We start from the raw sequence: 23,864 nt of genomic DNA, 5'->3' as shown, positions 1-23,864 counted from the left end.
CATGCTTTATAATGCATTACAGCTATTTACCTGCCTTAAATCCGTTTAGATTGCTTTATTGCTCAGAGGAGAATACACTGGAAATAACCACAATCCTACTGCCCTGAAAAAAAATAAATAAGTTACTTCTGGCACTCTCGGAAGACACCGCCACTACAGGTGACAAGGTGCTGGCCAGCGGGCATGTGGCTTGGCAGCGCGGGGAAGTCTGAGCAGGGAAAAAAAAAAATCTCTGGCATTTTAACTGCGTGCAGCTGCCCCACGCGCCAGGTCCCTGACGGAGAAGCACTTCGGCGATTCGCATGCATATTGCAGCACTGTCCTCAATCAGAATTCCTGCCATGGGCGGCCCGCTGGGCTGTATGTCACCGTTACCTTTGGAGCAAGGTCCAAATCATGAACAAGAGCCAAATCCATTCCCGGTGTGAGCGGGGGTTATGCTCCAGATGACTTTGACACAACTGACCTTTTTTCTCTCTCTGAGGGAAGGAAAGCGCGGCGGGCTGAGGAGCACTCCTTTATCAAAGCGCAACAGCAGCGCAGCTTGCGGGTACGCAGTTGCACGACTCTCGCAATCGCGCACCCAGGGGTTATTCTAGAAACCTCTTCCTCCCTCCCCGCCAACTGCAACAAGAGTTTTGCTTGAGGAAGGAGCAAGACCCAGCAGCGCTGGTCGCTCGCTTGTGTTGCAATATCCAATCTGAGTGTCACTACCTGCTTTTGGAAACTGGCCGGAGAGAGAGCACAGATGATGTTTGCATATTTTAATTTTAAGCATCTCTGCGGGGCGTAAGGATGGAACCTAATAAGTTGCTTTGTTTCTGCCTCATGAATTAATTCAGCCTGCTAACTGATTTGGATAAAGCGGTTGGACTCCAACTCACACATTTGTTTTCTGGGCGAGCAGAACAACTTTTTGGGGACAATTCACCAGTTGGGCAACTTGCTGGGAGAAATACTTCTATAATATCTACAAGGGAGAGACTTTTTTTTTTTTTTTAACCCACTTGTTCCATCCATGTCTTTTAAATCAATCAGATAAATTCACCTTGTTTTTCAATGCCCTGAATCCTGATAGCTCTGCACACTTGATAGGTAATTTAATCATGGCCAGTGTGGATGAACACGAGCTCAAATTAGCTTCTGAAAGGCTTCGTCGTCTTTTAGAGAGCTCTGTCTTTCCACTTTTATGCAGGAACTGAGCTTCACCAACTGGTTAGCTAGAGGCGTTATTAAAAATTTACGGACAGAAACAAAGGTGTGCTCCAGCGTCTCGCCTTTCCCCGTCTCCCGTTACCGGGGCAGACAAAAGGTGCGGGCGCCGCTCCATGAATAATGAGTCAGGTAATATGCAGGATGCATTTTTAATTGCACAGAGCAATAACGCCGAGGACGATATTTCCAGTCTTCAGACTCACGCTCGACCCTCTCAGTAGCCTGCTCTGATTCTCCCCACATCGATTTCTTTTTTTCCCCCTTCCTGTTCACGCCAAATAGCCGACCTGCAAACCGTGACTTCTCCCTGGACTCGGCGGCACGTCGCCCAAACGAGGGGCAGGCCTCACGCACGCCTCGTGGATGGACGCATGGACGGGGACCTGCCGGGACAGGGAACCCGAACCCCGGCCCAGGTCCTCCACAGGGCAGTTCGAGAGGGTTTGGGGCCTGGTAAGGGCTGAAGACAGGTGCCCGGAGGTGTCCCGGCAAGGCGCAAGGCAGCCTGCGGGAAGGCGCACGCAAAGCCACGCAGAAGACACCCGCCGAGCGCCTCTGGCGCGGGATGGGCGCTGCCAGGCTGGGCCACCCCGGGGCCATCGCTGCCACCTGCGCTGGCCGAGACTTGTGCAAGCCTCAAGTCCAGCGAGCAGCCAGGTTAAAAACAAGGCACGTGGGGGCGGTGGGGGCGACAACACACTTGGCTATCGCATTTTTAAGGCGAGTGGTGGTAACTCAGGCCTCTTGGGGTCCTCGAGCACGGCGCGGCTGTGCCCAGCAGGGAAACCCCCTAGCCCTCTGGCACCGGGGCTCCCTGCCTCCCTGCGTAGCAGCAGTTTGTATACCAAATAAAAGTATAAACCAGGCTGGAAATGGAGCATATATCCACCTGGGCACACAGGGCTACGCGCGCAGCTGGAAGCCCAGGCTCCCGTGCTCTGCTGGGAGCAGGACACAGGCCCCCGCCGCCTCCCTCCGCCTCCCCTCTGTGCGGGCTGCGGCTGCCAGCTGGAGCCAGCCCTGCTCCCGGGGCGGGCGGGCACAAGGCGACGCTGCAAGTCCCAACGGACTCGCGTATAAACGAGGCACCTGCTGCTCAGGTGGCCCTGCAAGCTCCCAGGCACAGACGTTTCAACTCGCAGGACATTCAGGTGCTTCCTGCACTGCGTGGAGAACTTTGCCAGTCTAATTTTCAGATGCTGGCACTTAAACCGCTTATCACCTTTTATGGTGATAATCCTAAATATGGTATTCCCCAGTCTTCAAAAGTGTTCAGTGTTTTAACTGGTATCAGCAGGAGTCAGACACATAAACATGACATTTGCGCTCCTTAATCGCCAGGGCCATTGCGAAAGTCCTGCTCTGCCTGTATCCCCCCCCGAACCCTGCAGCCCTGACAGGGTTTACAGGTGGTGCTGAGTTATAAAGGCTGAAGTTCGCAGGCATGTGGAACTTACATATTAAATAAAAATCACTCTGGATGATCCTCAATACTTTATTAATTTAAAACATTATTCCAATAAATATGTACCAATAAACATAAGACACTCCATAAAATCTAAATAAGGACATTTACAAACCTTTCAACAGAGTAAAAACAACTTTTTTTTTTTTTACTGAGGTACATGCAGGGTCATTTAAGGCAAATTCAGTCAATTATACTTTTATAATGATTCCTGCCCACCTCAGGTTAAGTTTCCCCTTAAAAATTAAAAAACAAAAACAAATATACAAATAAGCCTATTGGGTAGCTACTTCCCAGTTATTTATAACACGCACAGAGTGTGGAAGCCAATGGTCGTCCTGGACAGACAGTCTGTGCCCTCCCTGCGCTCCCGCTCTTCTCAGCCAGGATGAGGTGTTTGTTGGGTGGGTTTCCAGGTCTAAGGCGTAACTCTGTGCTTTGGCTTATCCAGTCAAGTCTTTCACAAACTTCTCTTTACCCAGTGGATATAGCAAGAAGTAATTCCCCCATGCCTCAAACATACACTCACACATCCAGGCCTTGCACAGACAGAAAGAGAGACAGCTCTGGAAGGATCGAAGGGCCTCCCTCTGTCAATGCAACTCCTGATTTATGCCAGAATAAGTGAGGGCAGGATCAGGCCCAAGTTGGTCTCTTGGCTTCAAAAGCAACAAGATATCAAACAGCACAGTTCAGTCCTGTATTCCAAGTCTTCCTGACAGGAAACCAAGAGTGAAGCCATTCAGCACTGAAACTCCACGAAGGCAAGCGCTGCCTACGCCACTCACTGACGGCTCTGTAACTATCATGTAAACACTGCTACACCCATGTTTCCCTGCAAGGTAATTTGAGATACTGAAAACTTGAGGGGTTTCATCTTGGCCAAGGGTGAAAGATTTTCCAGCTCACATATATTTGGTAGCTTATCTGTATTTGGAGTATCAGGCTTCATGTCTCAAAGGTTTATTTTCCAGTGTTATTTCAGAAAGAGGGAGAAAGAGAGAGAGAGAGAGAGAGAAAAACCCCAGCCTTTAATTTCCGCTTTCACAGTCATTCAGGTTGAGCTTTCAGTGCGTGGCCCTGTTCTCTTCTCTTCTCTCTAAGCTCCTGGTCAGAAAGGTAATGCCAGAGTCTGTGCTACAGACAGGGCTCAGGTTGAGCGGGGAAGCCAAGGGAGTCTGTTCTCCTAGTGTTGTAGGTGCTTTCCGTATTGCAGCTGGGACTCATTTCAGGCCATGCTGTGTCTCTCGGTGTCTCCGTAAATCCACCTTTCTTTGGAAGCCTTTGCCACACAGATCACAGCCGAAGGGCTTGAAGCCTGTGTGCTTCCGACTGTGGGTGATGAGGTTGGAGCTCTGACTGAAGGCTTTTCCACACACCTGACACTTGTGGGGCTTCTCACCTGCAGGGAGAAGATGGGGGGAGGAGAGAAAGAGAGGGTGTAAAAAAGGTAACATGCTGCTCAGGCACTCAGAACAAACAGGAAATGCACCCTGGGCCTCAGAGTTAATCAAAGTGATTCCTCTGTACCACCAAGCAAGTCATTCTTACCAAGAAACATGCAATGGGGAGCCCCAACGCCAAAGCTGGGCCTTCTCTGCAGCTGAGCAGGCCTGGCCCTGGCCGTACCAGCATGGTCTTACTCTAGTCCTGGGAGCAACGTGAAGTGTGAAATGATCCCAGGACACCATAACTTGTGAACATGTTGTTATTTGGCTGCGTGGGTGCTATGTGGTTTAAACTCACTTTGTGTCCTAGAAACATCGGGAATCCTTGGAAAGACCCCAGGCCATGCTGACTGCCTGATATTATTACGGCATCACCACAGGGGCAGGTGGGATAGAGAGATGGCAGTTGTTAAGCCGGACCCAGTGAGCTGGGGCCTGTCCCCAAGGGAAGTAAGAGGTCCCTTGAGTGAACGATGAAGGGCAGGCTTCCTCCAGAGATCCACTCTTCTCTCCACTCCCCACCCTGAAATGCCAGAGGGGTCACCTTGAGCCAGCCCTGAAATCCTCCTGCAGACAAGTAAAGTGAAGGGAATAAATCCAGCTTCTGAACTTCTACAGAGCGCTCAGCAGCAAAACTCGCGCTGGCACCCATGGGGGCAGATCTCAGTGCCTTTTCACATTGTTTATTACCAAATAACGGATAAAAGGGAACCCCAACCACAGAACACGTGTGTCTTTCCAAGCTTGATTTCAGAGTGTCTTTGCACCTGCAGAGCCCACTGACTTCAGCTGGAGCAACAAGCGCTTTTTGTGCATTTGAAAATCAGGTTTTTAAAAACATAAGATAATATGAAAAGTGCTGGAGGCTCAATCCACAAGAATATGTTGCATATGAAACTGATTCAGTTAAGGACCTGGTTTTAGGTTAGAAATTCAAAAGTGCAGGGGCAGTTTCTGATCTCACACCAAAATAGTATTTTTGTCTAATTCAGAATTTGGCTGAAATTTTACTTCATCAAGCCTCATCTGAGAAAGTTACCAGGCAAATACTTTTTGTTTTACTTCCTAAATAGTTCAGTTTCATCCAGCAAACATCTGGTGGAGAACCTTTATAAGTTACATTTATTTTTCACTGCTTGTGATCTAGAAAAATCAAATACTTCACACCAAGCAGTGCTACTTATAATGCTATCTTTCTTATGTATTGGTTATTTTGATATTCTCCCCTTGATATCTGCTACTGGTCACCGTCATGAAACAGAATTTTGGTCATCTGAACCTTGGCTTTGACTGGCAGAGTTATTATTTTGTGCTTACAAATGTTTCTGTATCTCACACAGGTCATGCATTTCTCATTACTGTAAAAGTCAACAGTGCTGGTTTGAAAGGCAAGATTTATTTTTAAAGATTTCTGATAAACCTGCTTTCTCACTGAACAGTATTTTAAAAACAATTTCCTTCAGTGATTCACCTGCACCTTATTAGTTTCCATATTTATTACTGACAACGAAACTCAATAACTCTGCACCTCTCCTTCCATTCTGTATCAAACTGCAGCCATTTGCTTGGAAGGTCCGGGTGCAAGTGCAGACAATCAATCTCTGAACAAATATTTAGACTAAGAGTTGGACCCTGGGCCCTCTAGTTTAGTGTTTGATCTAGAGGAGGAGGCTCCTGTGGGTCCTAATGTAAACTGGCAGGGCTGGCAAAAGGAGATGCTGCACTCAAATTCACCTGTCATTCTCCAGGGACAATCAAGACCACATGAATATAATACTCTACAAAACATCTTACAGAAAAGCCCTTTGAATAAACAATGGTGGATCCTATTAAGGAAACACTGATTGGATTGCGAGGATTTGGGTTATTTAGCAGCTGTGGTTCACGAAACCACATTCAAATCACCCTGCTTTGCACAAGTAGAGCTCAGACAGCGCAAACTGCAGCAAGGCAGTGAGAGGCCCAGGGAGACACATGCACTGTCCCAGCTGAGGAGGAACAGGCTGCTGCAGAGAGACCTCCCCAGAGACCAGCCCCCACAGTCAGGGCCAAACACCAGCATCTGCAGGAGCATCTGCAGGACTGACCTGTATGAATGAAAGTGTGTTTCTTCATATCAGATTTCTGGTGGAAACGCTTCCCACAGTACTGACAGGGATAGGGCCGGGTGTCCGAGTGGATGAGAAGGTGGGTGGACAGGGTGGAAGACCTCTTAAAACTCTTGCCACAAATCTTACAATCGAAGCTGCGTTCCTGCAGAGAGGAGCCCAAACACGTGCACGTTACACCATACCAGAGACCCTACTGCGGCAAACCGCCAGGCAGCACATCCGTCTTGCCCCTTTTGCCCTAGGAAGCACTTTTTCCTCCCCGGAGAGCTGGACTGGCCTCAGGAGACACTCAGGCATGACAGTGCCACATGGTAAAAGAGATAGTGCACCCACTCCCAGTGCTGTGCCCCACTCCCCGCAGAGATTTAAGAGAACGGCCCTTCCTGCCAGCAGGAACGGCCAGGTGGGAACAACCCTGACCAGGCAGAGCCTGCCTGCACCTTTCAACAGGGGCTCTCAAGACATTCTCACTCCACTGGGAACCCAACAGCCACAGCCTAAAGCATCCAGGAAAAAAACTTTTTGACAAATTAAACTAAATGCATTAAGACTTTGCTGTCTCCCCATCCTCTCCCTGACACGCTCCTTTCCTCATCACTCTCTTCCACCATAAACTCATCTCTCCCTTCCGTCCTTCAATTCCCATCACACCTTCCTCTTCCTACTATGCTTTCACACAAATCATCTTACTTTCTTTGGCTTTTTACATGCTCTCCCTGAAATGTTCTCCCCTCCATGGCTTTAATATGCAGTGCTGCTCTTTTCACCACTATTTAATGGGTGATGAGATATTTCCCCTCATTGTGTGCTCTGCCATTGCACACTCATGCCCTTGTAAATAAAACAGTTTGCAAACAAACATCACTGTAACTCTATCCTCCCAAAACCAATCTGAGGAAGGAAGATTTGCCAGGCCAAGTGGGTGGGTGAAGGGGAAATATGGCACAATATCAGCAGGTGGAAAATGTTACAAATCCTCCTACCAAAATTAACTACCATATGCTTTTGGTGTGTGACTCAGAGTGTGTCGAGACGGGTAGAGTCTGTGCTCTATACCTGCCTGGGCGTTCAGATGTTCCCTGCATAGACAGTGACTACAAACAAGGGAAGATTCACCTCTTTGGGGGCAGGGGGAGGAGACGGAGTGAGGAAACCCAGGTCAAAGGAAAGCACAGCGAGCTTCTTCATCTGTTAAAAAAGTCCACACCCTCACTACAATTTCCAGCCTTGAGAGTAAAATTTCATTATTTATTATCTGTTACTTCTAGAGTACCAAAAGTGCCCATTGCTCAACACAGACACGCACAATGCTTGGGCAATGGAAACAAAGCCTGTGATCTTTAATTTGTTGCTCACCAGCTGCCCACCCTCTCCCCTGCCTGCCACCGTATTCTTTACCCACGACTGCCTACTGTGGCCCCACAACACTTTCCTCCTCTCCTCAGTTTAAATGCCCATCTACTGCCCTGCGATTGCCCTCACGGCCTCTCCGGTGCCAGCCCCAAGCAAGCAGCCAGCCCTGGCCCTGTGCCCCTCACCCTGGCAGTCTGCCCCAGCTCTCACCTGCGAGTGCACAGCCTTGTGCTGCTCCAGGCTGACTGCGTGGCCAAAGGTCTTGCCACACATGTCACAGGCAAAGGGCCTGGTGCCGCTGTGTGAGCGGCGCACATGTACTTCAAGGCCGTGTGGAGTGGAGAAGACCTGAGGGGAGAGAGCACACAGGGGTCAGGCTGGCCAGGGAAAAGAGCCTGGGGAAGAGTCGCACCCAACACGGGGGAAAGTGCTCCGTACCTTGCTGCACTTGACACACTTGTAAGAGCCAGTGCTGATGAGCAGTGGGCGGCACAGGAGATCCGACTCCACTTTGATGCCACCTGGCCCCTTCTCTTGCTGCAGCCCAGGCTGTGAGTCAGCATAGAGTCCCGGTGCTGCTGCTGGAGGCCTCTCAAAAAGCCCTGGGCCCGGGGAGCCAAAGTCACCATAAAGTCCGAGGGAAGAGCTGCACTCTGCGCCGTAGAGGGCAGGCTCGGAGCCTCGCTCACAGAAGAGCCCTAAGGCTGAGGTTCGCTCCAGCGTCGGGCAGGGCCTGTAGCTTTGCACCAGGTGCCTCAGGTCGGAGCCACCCAGGCTGCTCCACGCGTACGGCTTGAAGGGCACTGAGAAGGGGGGTGCTTCGTCCAGCGACGGGCACACAGATCGCTCCGAGGCTATGGGAAAACAAGGGCAAGGGAATTAGCGTGCTTCACAGTGCGTCCACCGTCATGGGGCAGAGTTAGCTCAGCACCCGCACTTGTGTCCCGAGGCTCCCCCCGCCACAGCCGCACATCAAGGCTGTCCCTTCCTCTCTAGTGGAAAGGCATTTGCTATATTGCACAGCAGGGTCAGTGCATCCAGTACTAACTACTCACTTGCTGCCCCAGCCAAATTATTAAAAGCAGCCACCAATTTTGTCTACCTCCATTTTTGGTTGCCGAGTTGGGGACACGCTGATCTCACTGCTGAGATACTGAACAACTCAGTCTGCGACTCCCTTTGGCTTTCTCTGCAGCTCCTCAGAGAAGTGTATCTAATATATCCCAAGCTGGGCATCAAAACTGACAGTCCAAACGTTTAAACTCCAGCGTAGATCCCACCCATCCATACTGTAGAAATGACATTACGCAGGTGCCAGAAGGACTAAGTGTGCTGAGATTTACCCTTTCAAAAGAACTAAAAGCTGTTGGCTGCACAACGTAATGCCCAAATCTACTCTCTGAACTGGGTGCCACAACAGTCCATAAGAATACTACAGCATTGTCAAAACAGAGAACCACTTGAGAGCTGCTTGGATTCCATGCTTCACTTTTCGGGAAAAAAAAATACATAAAAATAATCAGTCCTCATCTGAAAGAAAATTCTAGTTGTTCCAGATCCCTCTGAGTTTCCCTAAGAAAAGAAGCTGAGCACACCCAAAACACTGGGCTTCACAAACACATTACGAAAATCATTGTTACAAGCTGCATTAAAAATTAAAGACACAAAAGGGTTCTCCTGTCAGTCACAATCAAAGCGAGCTTCCACCAGGACATGCTGCAAGCTGCTCAGGTGGCTTCAGCTGGCTCTAAACCAGGCTCCCCCTTGGCAAGGGCATCCGACCGATGCGGTGGGACCATGAAAGGAATTGCTCTTGGAGGGCCCTTAGCAGGAGAAGGATGCAATGGCAGGAACACAGTGTCTAAGCACACGAAGGCTCGGGGAGCCTTGCATAGAGGAAAGCACAGTTGTGCTGGGAACACGAGGTATTAGATCCCAAACATTTCTGCCAGAGACTCTGATTAACACTTGAGGTGTTACTTTCGCTCATCATCACATCAGGCAGCAGCACAGGGAGAGTCAAATGTCTCCGCTGGACAAATGTATTAGCGAACCAAGGAAAAGAGGAATTAATTAACTGCTGAAGTGCTGATGCCTTCACAGAGATACTGGCCTCCCTCACAACTTAGGCTACCAGATCAGCCTCCCTTACTGCAAAACTTGCACAACCGCAATTGCTCTCTTGGCTTTTCTCATTCCTGGTCTGCCTCACAGTTCCCATGGCTCTCTCAGCCTTCAGCACACCAAGATAACCAGGGGTGGGAGAGGGAGGGAAGCCGTGATGTATTAAGGCTATTGCTCTGGAGAGACAGGTGGTCACTGAGGGTTGAAGGAGACAGTGGGAAGTGTGATGAAAATGAAGCGCTGAATGACTTGTCTGTTTCCTATCTTTTTCACAGCTTCAGATCTTAACAGGATCTCAAATTCTTCTGTTGAAATCAGTAGTCTTTTGGTTGGAAATATATGCGCACATACCAACTGGGACATCTGAACAGAGCGATGAAATCAAATTAGCTGACATGGTGCTGAGCATGATTTTTCCTGTTCTATGCTGACTGCAAAGTTGTGGTCAACGTCACATCATCTATCTTGTGTCTTTGCAACCAGTTTCAGTGTTGCCATCTCTCATGATTTTATCGCAAGACTCAGAACTATCTTAGAGCCCCAGCTCTTGAAACTGTACAATTTCACCAAGCCCTCAGCTTTCTTTTTGTTTACTTGTTCTTGTTGTAACTATTTTTTCCTCTTGAAAGCAACTTCTAGCCCACACTGTAAAGAAAAGCATGAAAACATAAGTCCTCAATATTTCAATACAAGAGTTAAAATATCCATCAGGTATTACTTACAGTCTTGATTCCTAAGCCAATTCATTGAGGGAGAAGGAAGGGAAGGCTGACCTGATTTTTGAGCCCTTGGAATTGGCAATGCTGGACACAGTAATACACAGATCAGCTTGCGTGCCATGTTCATTCAGCCCCCTCACATACTTTGGAGACCTCACAGGCGCGAGCGCAAGGTGAGCCACTCACACTATGCTTCCCAAGGGCACACTCAAGCCAGCCGAGCCCCAGACCCAGCGTCAAGGAGACTTGCAAACCCCACTTTCCCATTCTGCTGGGCAAGAGACACTCCTCCGTCTGCAACTCTCCAGCGTCTAGTCCTGGGGGGGGGGGGGGGGGGGCAGGCAGGGAGAGAGAATCAAGTTCTCCCCTCCACTTCTTAGCAATTCTGTGTAGCCCTTAAACAGATCACCCTGGGGGAACAAACATCAGTGCTCTTTCCTGAAGGTAAGACACGCTCAACCCAAAATGGCTCGGAACAGACTGGTGCACACAGTAAAGAAAGATTCAGGTGTCCTCCTCCACAGACCACAAAACACCATGCTCTCTGCCCAACAACTCCATTATACCCAGTAAAAAGGCTTCTCACAACACTGTAGCATCAATAGATTCAGGAGGTCCTAACACACCGCTGCACACAGCTATCAAGGCTCCTACTCTATAAGCAAACGTGCGTGATTACAGACATACATAAAAAGTGAGGTTAAATACCAAAGTGATTTGCACTGATGGAGTCAGCAAAGTATGTACAGTGTTAACAGCTCTATAAAGGTATTACGCGTGAGTGTGCTCCCCTGGTTCGGCAGCACTGCACTCAAAGACAGACCCGAAATCTGGCTTTCGCTCCACATCAGAAGTGAAAAGGGCACAGGCTGCACCTTGTGGCGAGGAGGTAATAAGTACTATTCAGTGTATCTGCCCTGTCTGAATGTGATTTAGAAACATCATTTCTCATCTGCCCTTGCTGATGAAGCACAGAAACTGTGCCCCACCCAGACACACAACCATAAAAATCCAGTATCTCACCAGTGCGTCTTGCTGCAGTGGCCAAGGCACAAATTCCAGCTCCACACTGAATTTGGCAAGGCAGCTGGGGGGGCTGTGGCAGGGAGCCTGACCATCTAACCCCACCACCACTGCCAAGATCGTCAATGTAACAGCACCCTTCCTGATGCGCTGAGGTTCATTTAATGAAGCTCTTTCCTGCGAAGACTGGGAGCCCCTTACCATCCCCTTCCCCTAGTGAATGGAAGCAGATAGTTTCAGGATCCCTCTGCCTTGGGAAAAACTGGATCTGGGGATGTTGCTCTCATTTTGCCAAGATGTCTTCCCTGGGTAACAGGATGGTTGTCAGGGGGCTAACGAATCCCACAGTAGCGGAAGAAGTGAGCAGCGGGGAGGTAAGGCAGAGCTGCCTTGTTAACAACCTGCTCCATTTCATGTCCAGGTCTTTTGGACACCTCCTGAGAACGGTCTCTTTCCCCTCCAGAAATTGTAATTATTTGGAGAAGGAAGAGCAGGTCAAATTCGTTCGGCACAAAAATAAAAGACATGGTTATATTTTGTGCAGAAGTATTAGCAAAACAGAGACGGCTGCATTCTCACGTTTGATGCCGTCCGTCATTCGCACGGACTGAAACTGTCCCATGGCTGGCTGTAATGATACGGCTTTGTATTTTGAACGTCGGCTCAAAGGGCTTTCGGACTTCTAAAGGGAAGGAGGGTCTTTAAAAATGCTAATCCACATCATTACAATAAGCCATTGATATGCAACCATACTATAAGGACAAAGTAGGAGAATCAGTGCAGAAACAGGACTCCGTGTTTGTTTGCTGGCGTCTGCTGTCATTTGGCAAAGCTGAGATAATTTTTCCCTTGCTAAGACAGAAATTGTTCTTTTTTTTCCAGTTGTCACTTTTTAACCAAGGCAGTAAAAAAGTTTTTATATATATACATATTTTGGTTATAAAACGACAGCATTGTAATTTTAAACGAGATAAGTATTCACGCCAAACTGGGGACAGCATCTCCCACTGCTCCAACCACATCAAAGGCAGGACGAGGGAGCTAGAGACAGGCACTGCAGCCATAAGTGTGAGTTTCCTGGATTTGGGGTGTTTAAATCTGACCGCCATTATTTTCATCTGGTTTTCACAAATGCATTTTTAGAAAAGTAAAAAAAAAAAAAAAAAAAAGTGGGAGATCCTTTTTATAGGCAAGAGGCAAGAAATATCCTGAAAGGGAGTTTGGTAAAATGTCAGCAGATAAAACAAACACACAGTCCACGCTGTTTACTACAGGTGTATAGACAGCCAAGGAGATATAGTCACTGTCTTAAAAAAACATTTTATCCGCTACACTTTGCGATAGCTGGATGCTGTAGGCAAATGCCGGGATCTTTAAAGCGTAATTTGGCCTTAGCAATTAATCAGGAACCCCAAAAGCGATGTCCTTTGGCATCGCGAGTCTCCAGCAGTCTGACCGTAACCCGCTACTCCGTCAGCGGTGGGAGAAAAGCAGCCTGGGAGAGAGCACCCGAAAAGGAGTGGAAAGGACAGATTTGCCTTTTCCCACTGCGTGGGAAAAGGCAAATCTGTCCTTTCCACTCCTTTTCGATCGCGGCTCCCGGCCAAGCGAGGCGCCGAGAGGCGGCGGTCCTACCTGGCGAGGCGGAGGGCGAGGGCGGTCTCCAGAAGTCCTCCAACTCCGACGCCCGGTCGCAGACGCTGCCCTCGCAGCTGGGCGCCGACTCGGAGGTGCCATCGGCGGCCTCGGCGAGCTGCGACTCCGGCGAGAAGCGGCCCCGCGGCGGCTCCGGGTCGGGCAGCACCGCGCCGCGCAGCCCGCCGGCCTCGGGCAGCTTGCTGTCTGCGGAGCAGCGTCGAGGCGGCCCTCAGCGCCGGGCAGCGGCAGGGCAGCGGCAGGGGCAGCGGCAGGGGCAGGGGCGAGCCGCCCTGCCGCCCCGGCGCTGCCCGCCCGGCGGCTCCTCCGCGCCGCCCGCCCCAGCCCGCCCGGCGCCGGGGGCTCCTACCTGCGCAGATCTGCGCCAGCACCGTCTCCAGGCGCAGGCTGTAGTCCTCGTCGGCGGAGCGCGGCTGGTGGTAGCTGTGCGCCTTCTTGCTCTTCACCAGGAAGGACCTCGGCATGGTGGGGGTGCTCCCGCGGCCGGCCCGGCCGCGCTGCCTCTCCCAGCGCCGCGGCGGCTGCGAGCGTCACCCCCGAGTGTCCCGCGGGGCGGCGGCGGCGGCGGGGGGGAGGCGACCTGCCGGGGAGGCGCCCAGCCCGCCGGTGAGGGCCGGGGGCGCCGGCCGGGAGGGGCCGCTCGCCCGGGGGCGGCGCGCCAGGTGGCGGCGCGCAGGTGGCTCCGGCCGCCGCCGCCGGCCCCGCCGCCGCCGCCCCGCTCGCCTCCCCCCCCCCGCCGCCGCCCCGGGGCTGCCCCGCACCCTCCCGCCGCCCCCCACGGAGCCGCCGGGGCCGCCCCGGCAGCGCGGCGGGGAGCGGCGCCCGGCCCGACGGCGGCCGACGGCTGGCAGCGGCCGGGGCTGCCCGTCCGCACCGCGCTCAGGCCGCGGCGGCTCGGCCCCCAAGTCCGCGGTGCCCGCGCACCCTGCCCGCACCCAGGGCAGCAGCGGCGCCCCCGGCACCAGTGACCCGCTCCCCGGAGGGGGCCGCGCAGCCAGGGCCGCTGCCGACGCCGGCAGAAGCCCCAGCAGGCGCCGGGGTAACAGAACTGTGGTAAAAATCAACAAACTTAAATCCGAAATCTGAGCGGCCCTGCTCCTGCGGCCGCTGCCGCCGGCGCTGCCTCCCATCCAGCGCGAACCGCGATAACGTGGAAACGAACAAAACGGAATCTGTCCCGCCGGGCGCAGCTGCTCGCGGCGGCACGGCTCCGCGCAGCTGCCGGCACCGAAAGCCGCGGCGGGCAGAGGCGAGGTGGGAAACCTCCGGGGGGGCGACGGGCCGGGGCCCGCGGGGAGAGGGGCCAGGAAGCCCAGAGCCGCCCCAGCCCGCTCCTGGGAGGCGGCAGAGGCTAAGCCTCGGCGTTATTTGGCACTTCGCAAAAAGCCCATTTAAACTGCGCTTATTTGGTTCTTTGGGGGGCTGCCTTGTTTGTGCTTTTTGTCCCTCGAGTGGCCCCAGATTTGCGAAAGAGGGAAGCGGTCGGTCCCGCCTGCCCCGGCCCGAGCCGAGCCCGTGTGCGGAGGCGACCGCGCCGTCCCGCTCGGCCAGCGCCGCGCTGCCCCGCAGGTGCCGGCCCGGGCGGCGCGCCGCCCCGTCCGCGCCCGGGCTGGGCCGGCCCCGCTCGGCGCCGCCGGCGAGGCACCGCCCCCGGGCACGGCACCGCGCGGGCGGGTGGCAGCGCTGCCGCCCGCGCCCACCTGCACCTCGCTTCGCCCCTGAGCGGGGGCTGGCAGCCGGCGGGGTCGCGCGGAGGGGGCGAGCAATCAAAGCGGCTCGGCAGCGCGTCGCCCTCCCCGACAGTAACGGCAACGACGACCGTTGGGAGGTCCCGGGCGCCGCTTCTGCCGCGTGTTTTCGTCTCGGCGCTTTTCCCTCCAAAAGCCAGACCGCGGAGGCGCCGCCGCCTCCCTGCCCCCGCCGAGACTCGCCGCCCAAGGCTGGAGCCTCCCAGGCTGCAGCCAGGCCCCGTGGGAAGGCGCCGTCCGCAGCCCACCTGGCCGCCCGCACCGTGCCAGAGCCGCGGGGCCGGCGCTGCGGGGCGCCCCCCCACCCCGGGCACCGGCCCCGCCCCTCCCCCCGCGGGCCGTTGGCCCCAGGGCAGCGCGCGCGCGGCCGCTGCCAGCGCTTCGCGCCACGCGGCGCCCGCGCCCGCCAACGGCCGCCGCTGAGGGGGCGCGGGGCCGGCGCCTCCCGGAGCGGGGCCGAGCGGCTCTCGCCCGTCCTAGCGGGATCGGATGGGGCCCCGCGCCGCCGCGACGGAGCGCACCGAGGGGCTGGAGGAGACCTGAGGAGAGGCGGCGCTGCCACCCCCATCCCTCCCGCCGACAGATGCCCAAGCGAGGCGAGAAAAGCAAGAGCGCTTACCCATTTGGAGGGGTGAGGAAGCTGGGCTGCAGACGGGGGTTTGCGCCACAGTCTGCTAGTTTGGGTGACTTTAAATTTAGCCTTTAAGGAGCAATAGTGCTTGAGTTGGCTTTTTTTTTTCTGTCTCTCTCAACTCCTTCAGAGCTCGGCCCCCTAAACCACAAATTCCACTTCCTGAGCGTTAGGAGCTTCTGCAACAAAAAAAAAAGCTTTTTAAAAAAAGCCAAGGCCTCACAAATCAACACTGTTCCCCCTCCTCTGTCTCTCATTTTTCCTTAAATGAAAATGTCTTACCGTATTCCACCTCACAGGGCTCGCTGAAGTGACATCGAAGTGTCATTCTGGAATAGGGCGTTTCATTTCTCTGGGGGTTCTGCTCTAGAAATTACACACATCTATCTGAACTATTCTTGGATCCCCTTCAACTTCCGCAACGAGAACAAGTCACAGATTCAAAACACAGATTGACTCAATGCAGACAGAGACAGAGGGCAGGGGATGGCGGAGCAGGCGCCAGCCCTGAAGAGCCAGCTCCACGCAGCATCCCTGTCTCCCCTCCGCCCTGGGGAAGGGGAAGGGACCTCCCGCGGCGATCTAGACGTGCGCGGTGTTATAATCTGGGTTAAGGCAGGGCCCTGGGCAATGCAGACCTCCCCCAGCCTAGAAATAACTTGTTGTGGAAAACTCTTTTGGGATAAATACGCCCAACGGCGCTGAAAATACCTTAAGACCCAAGCCTAGAGGTTTGCTCATTTCCCTTCGTATTTAGGTAATGGTTAAATATGGAAGGGGTAGGCGAGATTCTTCCCCGCCCCCCCCCCAACTGCGCACGGAGGCTATTGCAGCTTGCGTGATTCAAACGCGAAGGCAGAAGAGGAGCAGAGCCAGGCGAGAGGGAAGCGGCGCCTCCCGCAGCCCTCCCTCGTCTGAGCTCCGGGGGTCAGCTGGCCCGTCCCGGGCGGACCGGGGCGAGAGGCGCCAGCGGCGGGGGCGCGGCGCGAGGGCCCGGGCGGCAGCCCCCCGTGCGGGGCAGCACGCTGCCTTGGCGCCGGGCGGCACCAAAACCCGCCGCGCTGGCGCCGGGCGGCACCAAAAACCCGCACCGCTCGCCTCTGGAGTCCCTCCCTCCCGCTCTGCGGGGCCGGGAGCGGCGAGGAAAGAAGCGCGTTCATTTCTGCAAACAGAGAAAGGGCAGTTTTGTTTTATTCCTCCCTCCACACACACACACATACACACATCGAGTTTTCCAGGTCCAGCCTCGGATTCCTGAAGCAGCCAGGAAATGCGGCTCAGGTCTTCGGTTCTGGGAGCTTGGGCTGGGTATTTCTGAGGTGTTTCTGGGCTTCGCTATTGGACATCTCGAACCTCCAGCTATTTTCTTTCGATAACGGCAGGGCCATACTTGTGCAGCCTGCTTGCTTCCCGAAGTATGGCTTTGCAGTGATCGAAGCGAGGTTTAACACCGTTTGCCATCCAGGAGCGACAGAGACATTGAGAGAGCGGCTGGGGCTGGACAAGGCAGCTGAGCTTGCAGCCCGCCTCACGCCCCGGAGCACGCCGGCTTGGAGGAGCAGGTGCTTTTCTGCAGTCCCCCAGAAGTACTCGCAGCCAGATTAGTCACATTGTGTCTGTGAGCCCGTGTGGGACATATCGTTACCCTGACTTCCCAAAATCTAACAAAGCAAGCCAATAACACCACGAAAAAAACTCTCCAACCTTTTAAATGATGCTTTAGTAGTGACACGAGAGGAAGCTGAAGCACACGACTGACACATCACCTTTAACACCTTCATTATTGCCGGAAAGTTCCTGGTGCTGGGCACAGCAGTTTTACTTACGGCATCTGTGTACCGCGGTCTCCTCGCTGTGCTTTTGTTTGGTTACTACGCAAATCATTCACGCTATCGGTTTTCAAAATAAATGCTGGAATCAGTAGAAATAACCAGATTAGAACAAGTCGGTGTAATTCCATGCAAGCGTCTGCGTTGACTCACTGTTTGTGACTTTTGGCAAAGCAGTCTGTCACGGTTACCTATGAAATGAGATGATACATTAGTAGCCTTTCGATTACCTTTTCGACCAGCACTTCGGCAGCGTGGAGTGAAAGCAACAGAAAACATTACTATGAATTATTATTGTCGCTGATAAACAATTATGACCCGGATACAAGAAAGCACATATCCGTGCTTATACATCTATGAACAAACGCCAAGGCACGTACTTTTGCGCCTTTTAAACCAACGTAATTTCTATGCGGAAAATGCTTACAGCCTTTCCGGGAGGTGCCTGCGCGCACCCGGCCGCCAAGCCCGGCCGAGGGGCCCCGCGTGCGGCGGCGCCGCGGAGAGGCGCCTCCTCAACCCCGCAATTCGTAACCCACGTGGGGACGGCGCTGTTGTTTCCTAAACGGTTTTAAAAGTTTCAGCAAAAATAAGGAAATCAAATGAGTGAATCAAATGGATGCTGAATTCGGTATATCGCTCTCTCATGTCAAGGGTGCAGGTTTCATGGGGACTGCGGAAAGACACCACGTTTCTCTGCACGCCAGCCTCCTCAAGCGGGAAGGGCGCGGATGCAAACGGCTGTGTTACACCATGTACAAAGCCGACCCGTGCCCGACGTGCCCCGTGCCCCTCCGGCTCTCCGCGGTGACTGCCGCCCGGCTCCGCACCGCCCAGCAGGACGGACAAAGCCGGTCCCGGGCTCCGTCCGTCCCAGGCAGCGCGGCTCCGCTGCGAAGACGACCCGGCCCCACAGCGGGGCCGCCCCGCGACAGCCCGCGGCCGTCGCGCGCCCCTTGCGCCGGCTCCGCTCTGCCGGCCGGAGCACGAGCAGCCGGCAGCTGCGCCCTGCCCGGGCGTGGCAGGCTCTGCCCTTACGGGCGGGCCGGGAGCTCCCTGCGACACCGCCTGACGGAGCCGCGCGCGGGCGGCGCTTCGGGGGCTGCTCCGCCGCCGCCCTGCCGCTGCGCCACGTGCCCGCGGCGGCGGCGCGAGGACGGGCGCGGCGGGAAGCGGCCCCGCCTTTCCCACCCGCTGCGGGGACCGTTATGGGAGCCGTTGGGGGAGCCGTTAGGGGAACTGTTAGGGAAGCCGTTGGGGGAGCCGGTAGAGGAGCCGTTCCGGGAGCCGCGCGGGCGCACGGGTGACGCCCCCTCACACACAGACACACACTTCCAGAGTCCCCGTTTTCGCCTGTTCTGGGACGTCGGCGAAGGCGCCCGCTGCTCGCGACGTACCCCGAGGGCTTCCCTGAGTAACTGCCGCCCGGGCAGCAGCGCCGGGCCCTGCGGCGCACCGCCCCGGGGCGCGGAGGGCGCCCGGCGGCAGCGGCGGCAGGCGGGAGCGGCCTCCCCGGCTGGGGCGTGCCCCGCCGCCCTGTGCGGGCTGTTGCGAGTCCCGCAGCGCTGTCTCCTCTCCTGCTCCCGCTCGGCTTTGCCGGCCGAGGCCTATGCTGTAATGCATGAGCTCTTCTGCTCTCATGGGCTTCCACCGCTTTTTACCTGGAAATTGCCCCTCATGCATTTTACCTTGTAACCCAGAAATATCGCTGGGTTGCTATCTCTACTGAACACGGGACGGAAAGCGTTTCAGCTGCTGCAGTCTGTGCGTAGGGCCCACAGTCCTGGGGCTCTTTCCCTCCGTCCCTGGGTAGGAGCTTGCTATCTGGACTAGCAACATGGCAGGGTGGACACACTGAATAGGGCTGAAGAGACTAAAAGTCTTTATTCTCGGTTTACTGTGTGACCTATGTGCAACAGTTTAGTAATCTTTAAGATGGCCTTTTGTAGGCAGTGGTCATCATTTGTCACAGTAGGAATAGCGTGAGAATACTGTTATAAATCCCAAATGGGAAAAAGCCAAAAGGCAACGACCATCAGTTTGTAGAAAGTGGAATTCATGTGAAGTGTAAGTAATGAGGCAGGGAAGTGAGACTTTAACAGAGCTGCTCTAATGCTCCTCCCAAAGGACCTGTAATATTCCAAGTTAAATATCAAAACATCCTAAGATACATCTGAATACAATAGTAAGTACATTATTATTTACCCATAGTGATAAAAGAAGGGGGAACAAATACAAGGATGGGTTTAATCTAGTGTGGGATCATGTTAGAACAGAGTCATATGCTTAAGACTGAAGTGCTACTCAATGCAATTTACTGCGCTGTATTTACAGGAGCTGCCTGACATCACTGTTAGACAGAGCTAAGAAGACATCAGATAAGGTAACAAAAGTGATGGGATACAGATGGGAACTTGATCGTCAAAAGTGATGAAACACTTTGTGATGGGAGGAAGACTTTGAGGGCCAGAATTTGACAGGTTAGTTGCTTGGTCTGTAAGAGAAGAGAAGCAATTTTTTATGGCTAGAAGTCAGGATTGGGAGCAGGTAGCAAAGAGAGTGATTCTGCGTGAAACTCATGAATAACATGCACACTGGGATGTGGTACAACCTGAGATCACAGCTACCCAGAACACTTTCATTGCAAGAAGCTGTTAGAACTGGCACTGTGCATATATTGGGAAGGGTGTCTTTAGTTTTGTTACAGCTTTTTCAAAATATTTAATTATTTTTAAAATGTCCTGCTTATTGCTTCTGTTTTTTTCCTAGCACCTTTTTCATTACCTTCTTTACGTTTCTCTTTATGGCATAAGAATGTGCTGTAAATATGTGAGACTTTAATCAGCAATTTTGATAGAAATTTTTTGGAACACTGGGGAAACCCAAGTAATGTCATCTGCTGCTCTCACAGCAGGTTTGAAAAAATGCTGACTACTGTGAGCACAAACCAGAGAGAGAAAGTTAGCTGATGTTGAAGGCTGGGGTGAAAAGAGGGATTCCAGCTTGAAATGGAAAGGAGCAGTCCCAGAACATACCTGCATTTGGAATAGAAGAAAGTTGCTTCAGTAAGTTACAGAATTTGGAGTACCCAAAATGGTCTCAGGGATTTTAGTTCTCTCAGTGGCAGTCTGATGTGCACATTCCAAAGAAGGCACTATTCTAGAGCACCTGGCCACAATAAAACCCTGGTTTTGACAGGAGCCGCAGATATTATAACATAAAATTACATGTTTAGCATGAATGGATGTTTTAAAATAACGATTCTCATGAGATCTTAAGTACCTTTGCAGTTTCTTCACAGTCTAGCAGTCTGCTTTTCTGTTAATTCAGGAGAGATTGCTTTTGAATTTATTCTTACTATTGTCACTAAAGACCAGAAATTTCAGTCATTTATGCTACAGTTAGGATCCAGTTCTAAGAGTACATCTTAAAGCTTTTTTATTTTATAATCGTGAAGTGAGTCAACTAATCAGTATGAATTCCTGGAAAGGAATGATGTTAAACTGTTGCATCTCGGAGCTAGTTGTTATATCTTAGTCAATCAGTGTCCATTTGTGTAGGCATGCATATGTTAGCATGTTTTCTTCGCTCTAAGAAGCTAAATAGAGGATGCTGTATAGAGGATATGTTGCAGGTCAATTTACAGATACTGTGTGCTTTTCATTCTCATTCAGTGTTTGGTACTAAAGGCTACTGGATATATGTATTTGACCTTTTTTTTTTTACTGTTTTGATTCAGTTTGTAAAAAATGCTCAGAGAATTACAGAAATTATATTGTTTTAATTATACTGATAACAGTATTTCACAGAATGAACTAGAACTTCAGTAAACTAAGTCCAGAAATCCATTAGCAGATGCATAGCTTTCCTCTTCCCTCAGTGCACAGAATTACAGAGGAGTCAGTAGTTAGTCCATAATTAAACTTAGTACTGTGATTTCCACTTAGGTAGGACTAAAGTCTATTTTATAGGTTGACTTTTGATTTTCGTCTCAGAGACTAGCCTAATGACTCTCCTAGGGGATTTGCATTATCCTCCACCTACCTTCCCCCAAAATCACTAACATTTTTTGCAATCTCTGCACTTAAAGGTTTTAGCAGCACCTCTATTCTGAAATGTGAATATTTTTATGCAGATGTTATCTTTAGGTCATTCTAACTTAAAACATAAATTTTGTATGAGCTGCATGTTTCAATCAAAGTCACTATCCTATTCTCTGATATAAAATAGTTGCTTAATTAAATATGCAATTCCTTCTTTGCCACTATTCCACAAAATGGGTACAAGTACTGAATGAGTACAATTTTACATGACTTAGAAAGTGGTTTTGTTTAATTTATGCAAATTCCTACGTGGATGCTTCTCACTTACTTTTGATCTGTTTTACAGGAATATATTTCAGTTAAAATAATATATTCACACACCGTTGAAACAATTTTAGCTCAAAGTGATACTTTGTTAATGTGTAGGTAGGTGAGGCCTGTATTTTGCCAAAGAATGTGAAGGTGAACAAACAGCCAATAGATGTTTCTAGCTTTCACAGATGTACTCCTTTCCGCAACTAATCATTTTCCCAATTTTTCACAAATGTTGTAAGCTTCTTTTAAGTAAAGTTTTATTGAGTTATAATGAACAGAATAAAAGGCACTCACAACTATAGCAGCATTAATAAAATCAATAGTCCTATATTAAAAAGGTCTAATCCATAAATTTCATTAGCTCCTAAAATATTCACTCCCTTAGCCTAGGGGAGTAAAAAAATGTAAAAATTGAAATTTTCCTACCTAGTGATGGAAAGTTTGAGTAGTTAAGCTCTTCCACTTTCCAGTGAAAAGATTTAATTATCAGATTGAGGAAGTAGGAACATTTTCACCACCAAACGTAAAATGTAATTTACATGGAACTCTGTGTACGGCAGGGCATCCCCTTTACCTGCTCACTCTACTTAACTGCCTTCTCAGCTGCAACATTTGCAGATTTAAGCAGCCTACTAAGTTTTTGCATTTACATGCTTTTGTTAACTTACCCTTTTGACATACATCTTTTGCAGCCTGCATGTAGCAAGAAAGCAAGCTTAACAGAATTACATTTATTAGAAGATCACACAAGTAAGGTCATGCAATGTGATATAATTAGTGCACTTTATTTATTTACATGAGTAAATATATTATCTGTGCTGTTGACAAATCGATATCTATTTTGGTGCATATTTGAATCATAATACACATAGGCAAAGCAGTTAGTGTCCTTATTGGCAGAACATGCAAGAAGAAAAGGGATGATTTTGAACAGCCTCTGCTGGGTTGTCTTACAAGGATAATTTCCATTTTGTGTATAGCTCAGTCTTCTGAAACTGTAGCATGTCCAGTGATTCACCCTGAGCTCTAAAACAGACACAGTTATTTGGACAAGGCCTTTTGCTTTTTCCTTGATATTTTTATTTATGCTATTATTCAGTGTCTGTACTATTAGTATAAATAAAAACCACAAAAGCTCAGGAAATAACCCTTGCCAACTGATCTCATTTATTATCAATGGAGCACTAAGGCAGTTATTGCAAAATCATAACACTTCACTGTTCAAACAGGCAGGATTTTATGGCTCTCCAACTGAATTTTGCTCCTGCTGCTTATTACAGAACATTACCTTAAAGAGAGACTTGCAGCTGGTATTGATGACAGGCAACATGGTATTTGTCACCTATCCTCTTGGGCAACTATCCAGGTGCAAACAGAAGTTATCACAGTGCTCATTGGAGGGGAAAAAAAGGCAACTGTTACTTGTGAGTGAACAAAAAGGCTTTTGACTTGGTTTTGCATACATGAAATTTCCAACAGGTTTTAGAACCAAGGTCAGCTAATCCTCCTCAGAGATGGCAATTTTCACCAGCTATGCTAGGAACTATATAGGCACAAGTAGAATATGGGGACTATTTGCAAAAATAACTGAAGCAAGCCAGGAACTGCAGAAATAGGTAATGAATGTCACACACCTGCTTTGAGATTTAAATTAAATAGCACACCTAGACAAATAATGCAGCTGACAGACTCAGAACTTGCTTCTTCCATGCAACTTTCCCTGTCACTATTTTTTATAAATGTCTCTCTTCCCTTTAAGTTATTGGCTCTTTTAAATGAATCATTCAAAAGATACACTTGGTAGTCAGCTAAATGCTGTGAATGCCTGAGAGGACTAGCAAATGCATTCAATGGTATGCTTCAGCACTTGCACAATTTTAAGCGGATACTAACCTGCAGGAAACAATGTAAGAGTATGTGTGTGCTGATTTGTCAGTACTGACCTGTGCATTGCCTACTTTTAATTAAAATGGAACAGTTGCAATATCACTAGCAAATAAGTTTTAAGGGTTGTTTAGTTATGCAAGGTGGCTACAATAGCTGCCATTTGGAATATTCTTATCTAGAAAGCATCAGAGAGGTCAGAGGAGTATTCATATGACAACTATTAGAGGATAAAGTTGTGTTGTTCAAGAAGTTAAGGCCATGTTGGTATAAACTGAAGATCTTGTTCTTCAGGACAGT

General features: G+C 50.9%; 1 protein-coding gene across 1 annotated transcript; it reads right to left on the bottom strand.

Annotated features, from left to right (window-relative positions):
• Positions 1-2,697: 2,697 nt before the first annotated feature.
• Positions 2,698-13,679, bottom strand: GFI1 (growth factor independent 1 transcriptional repressor). Its single transcript, XM_064515918.1, has 6 exons — positions 13,464-13,679; positions 13,094-13,300; positions 8,031-8,446; positions 7,803-7,940; positions 6,216-6,381; positions 2,698-4,082 (listed from the first exon to the last, which is right to left on the bottom strand). Exons 1-6 carry the CDS (start codon positions 13,576-13,578, stop codon positions 3,904-3,906), a joined length of 1,221 nt encoding a protein of 406 aa, XP_064371988.1. The 5' UTR covers positions 13,579-13,679; the 3' UTR covers positions 2,698-3,903.
• Between the last annotated feature and the right edge of the window lie 10,185 nt (positions 13,680-23,864).

Source organism: Dromaius novaehollandiae, chromosome 8 (assembly GCF_036370855.1).
Source record: "Dromaius novaehollandiae isolate bDroNov1 chromosome 8, bDroNov1.hap1, whole genome shotgun sequence".
Classification (NCBI taxonomy): Eukaryota; Metazoa; Chordata; class Aves; order Casuariiformes; family Dromaiidae; genus Dromaius; species Dromaius novaehollandiae.
This window is presented reverse-complemented; position numbering and strand designations above follow the sequence as displayed.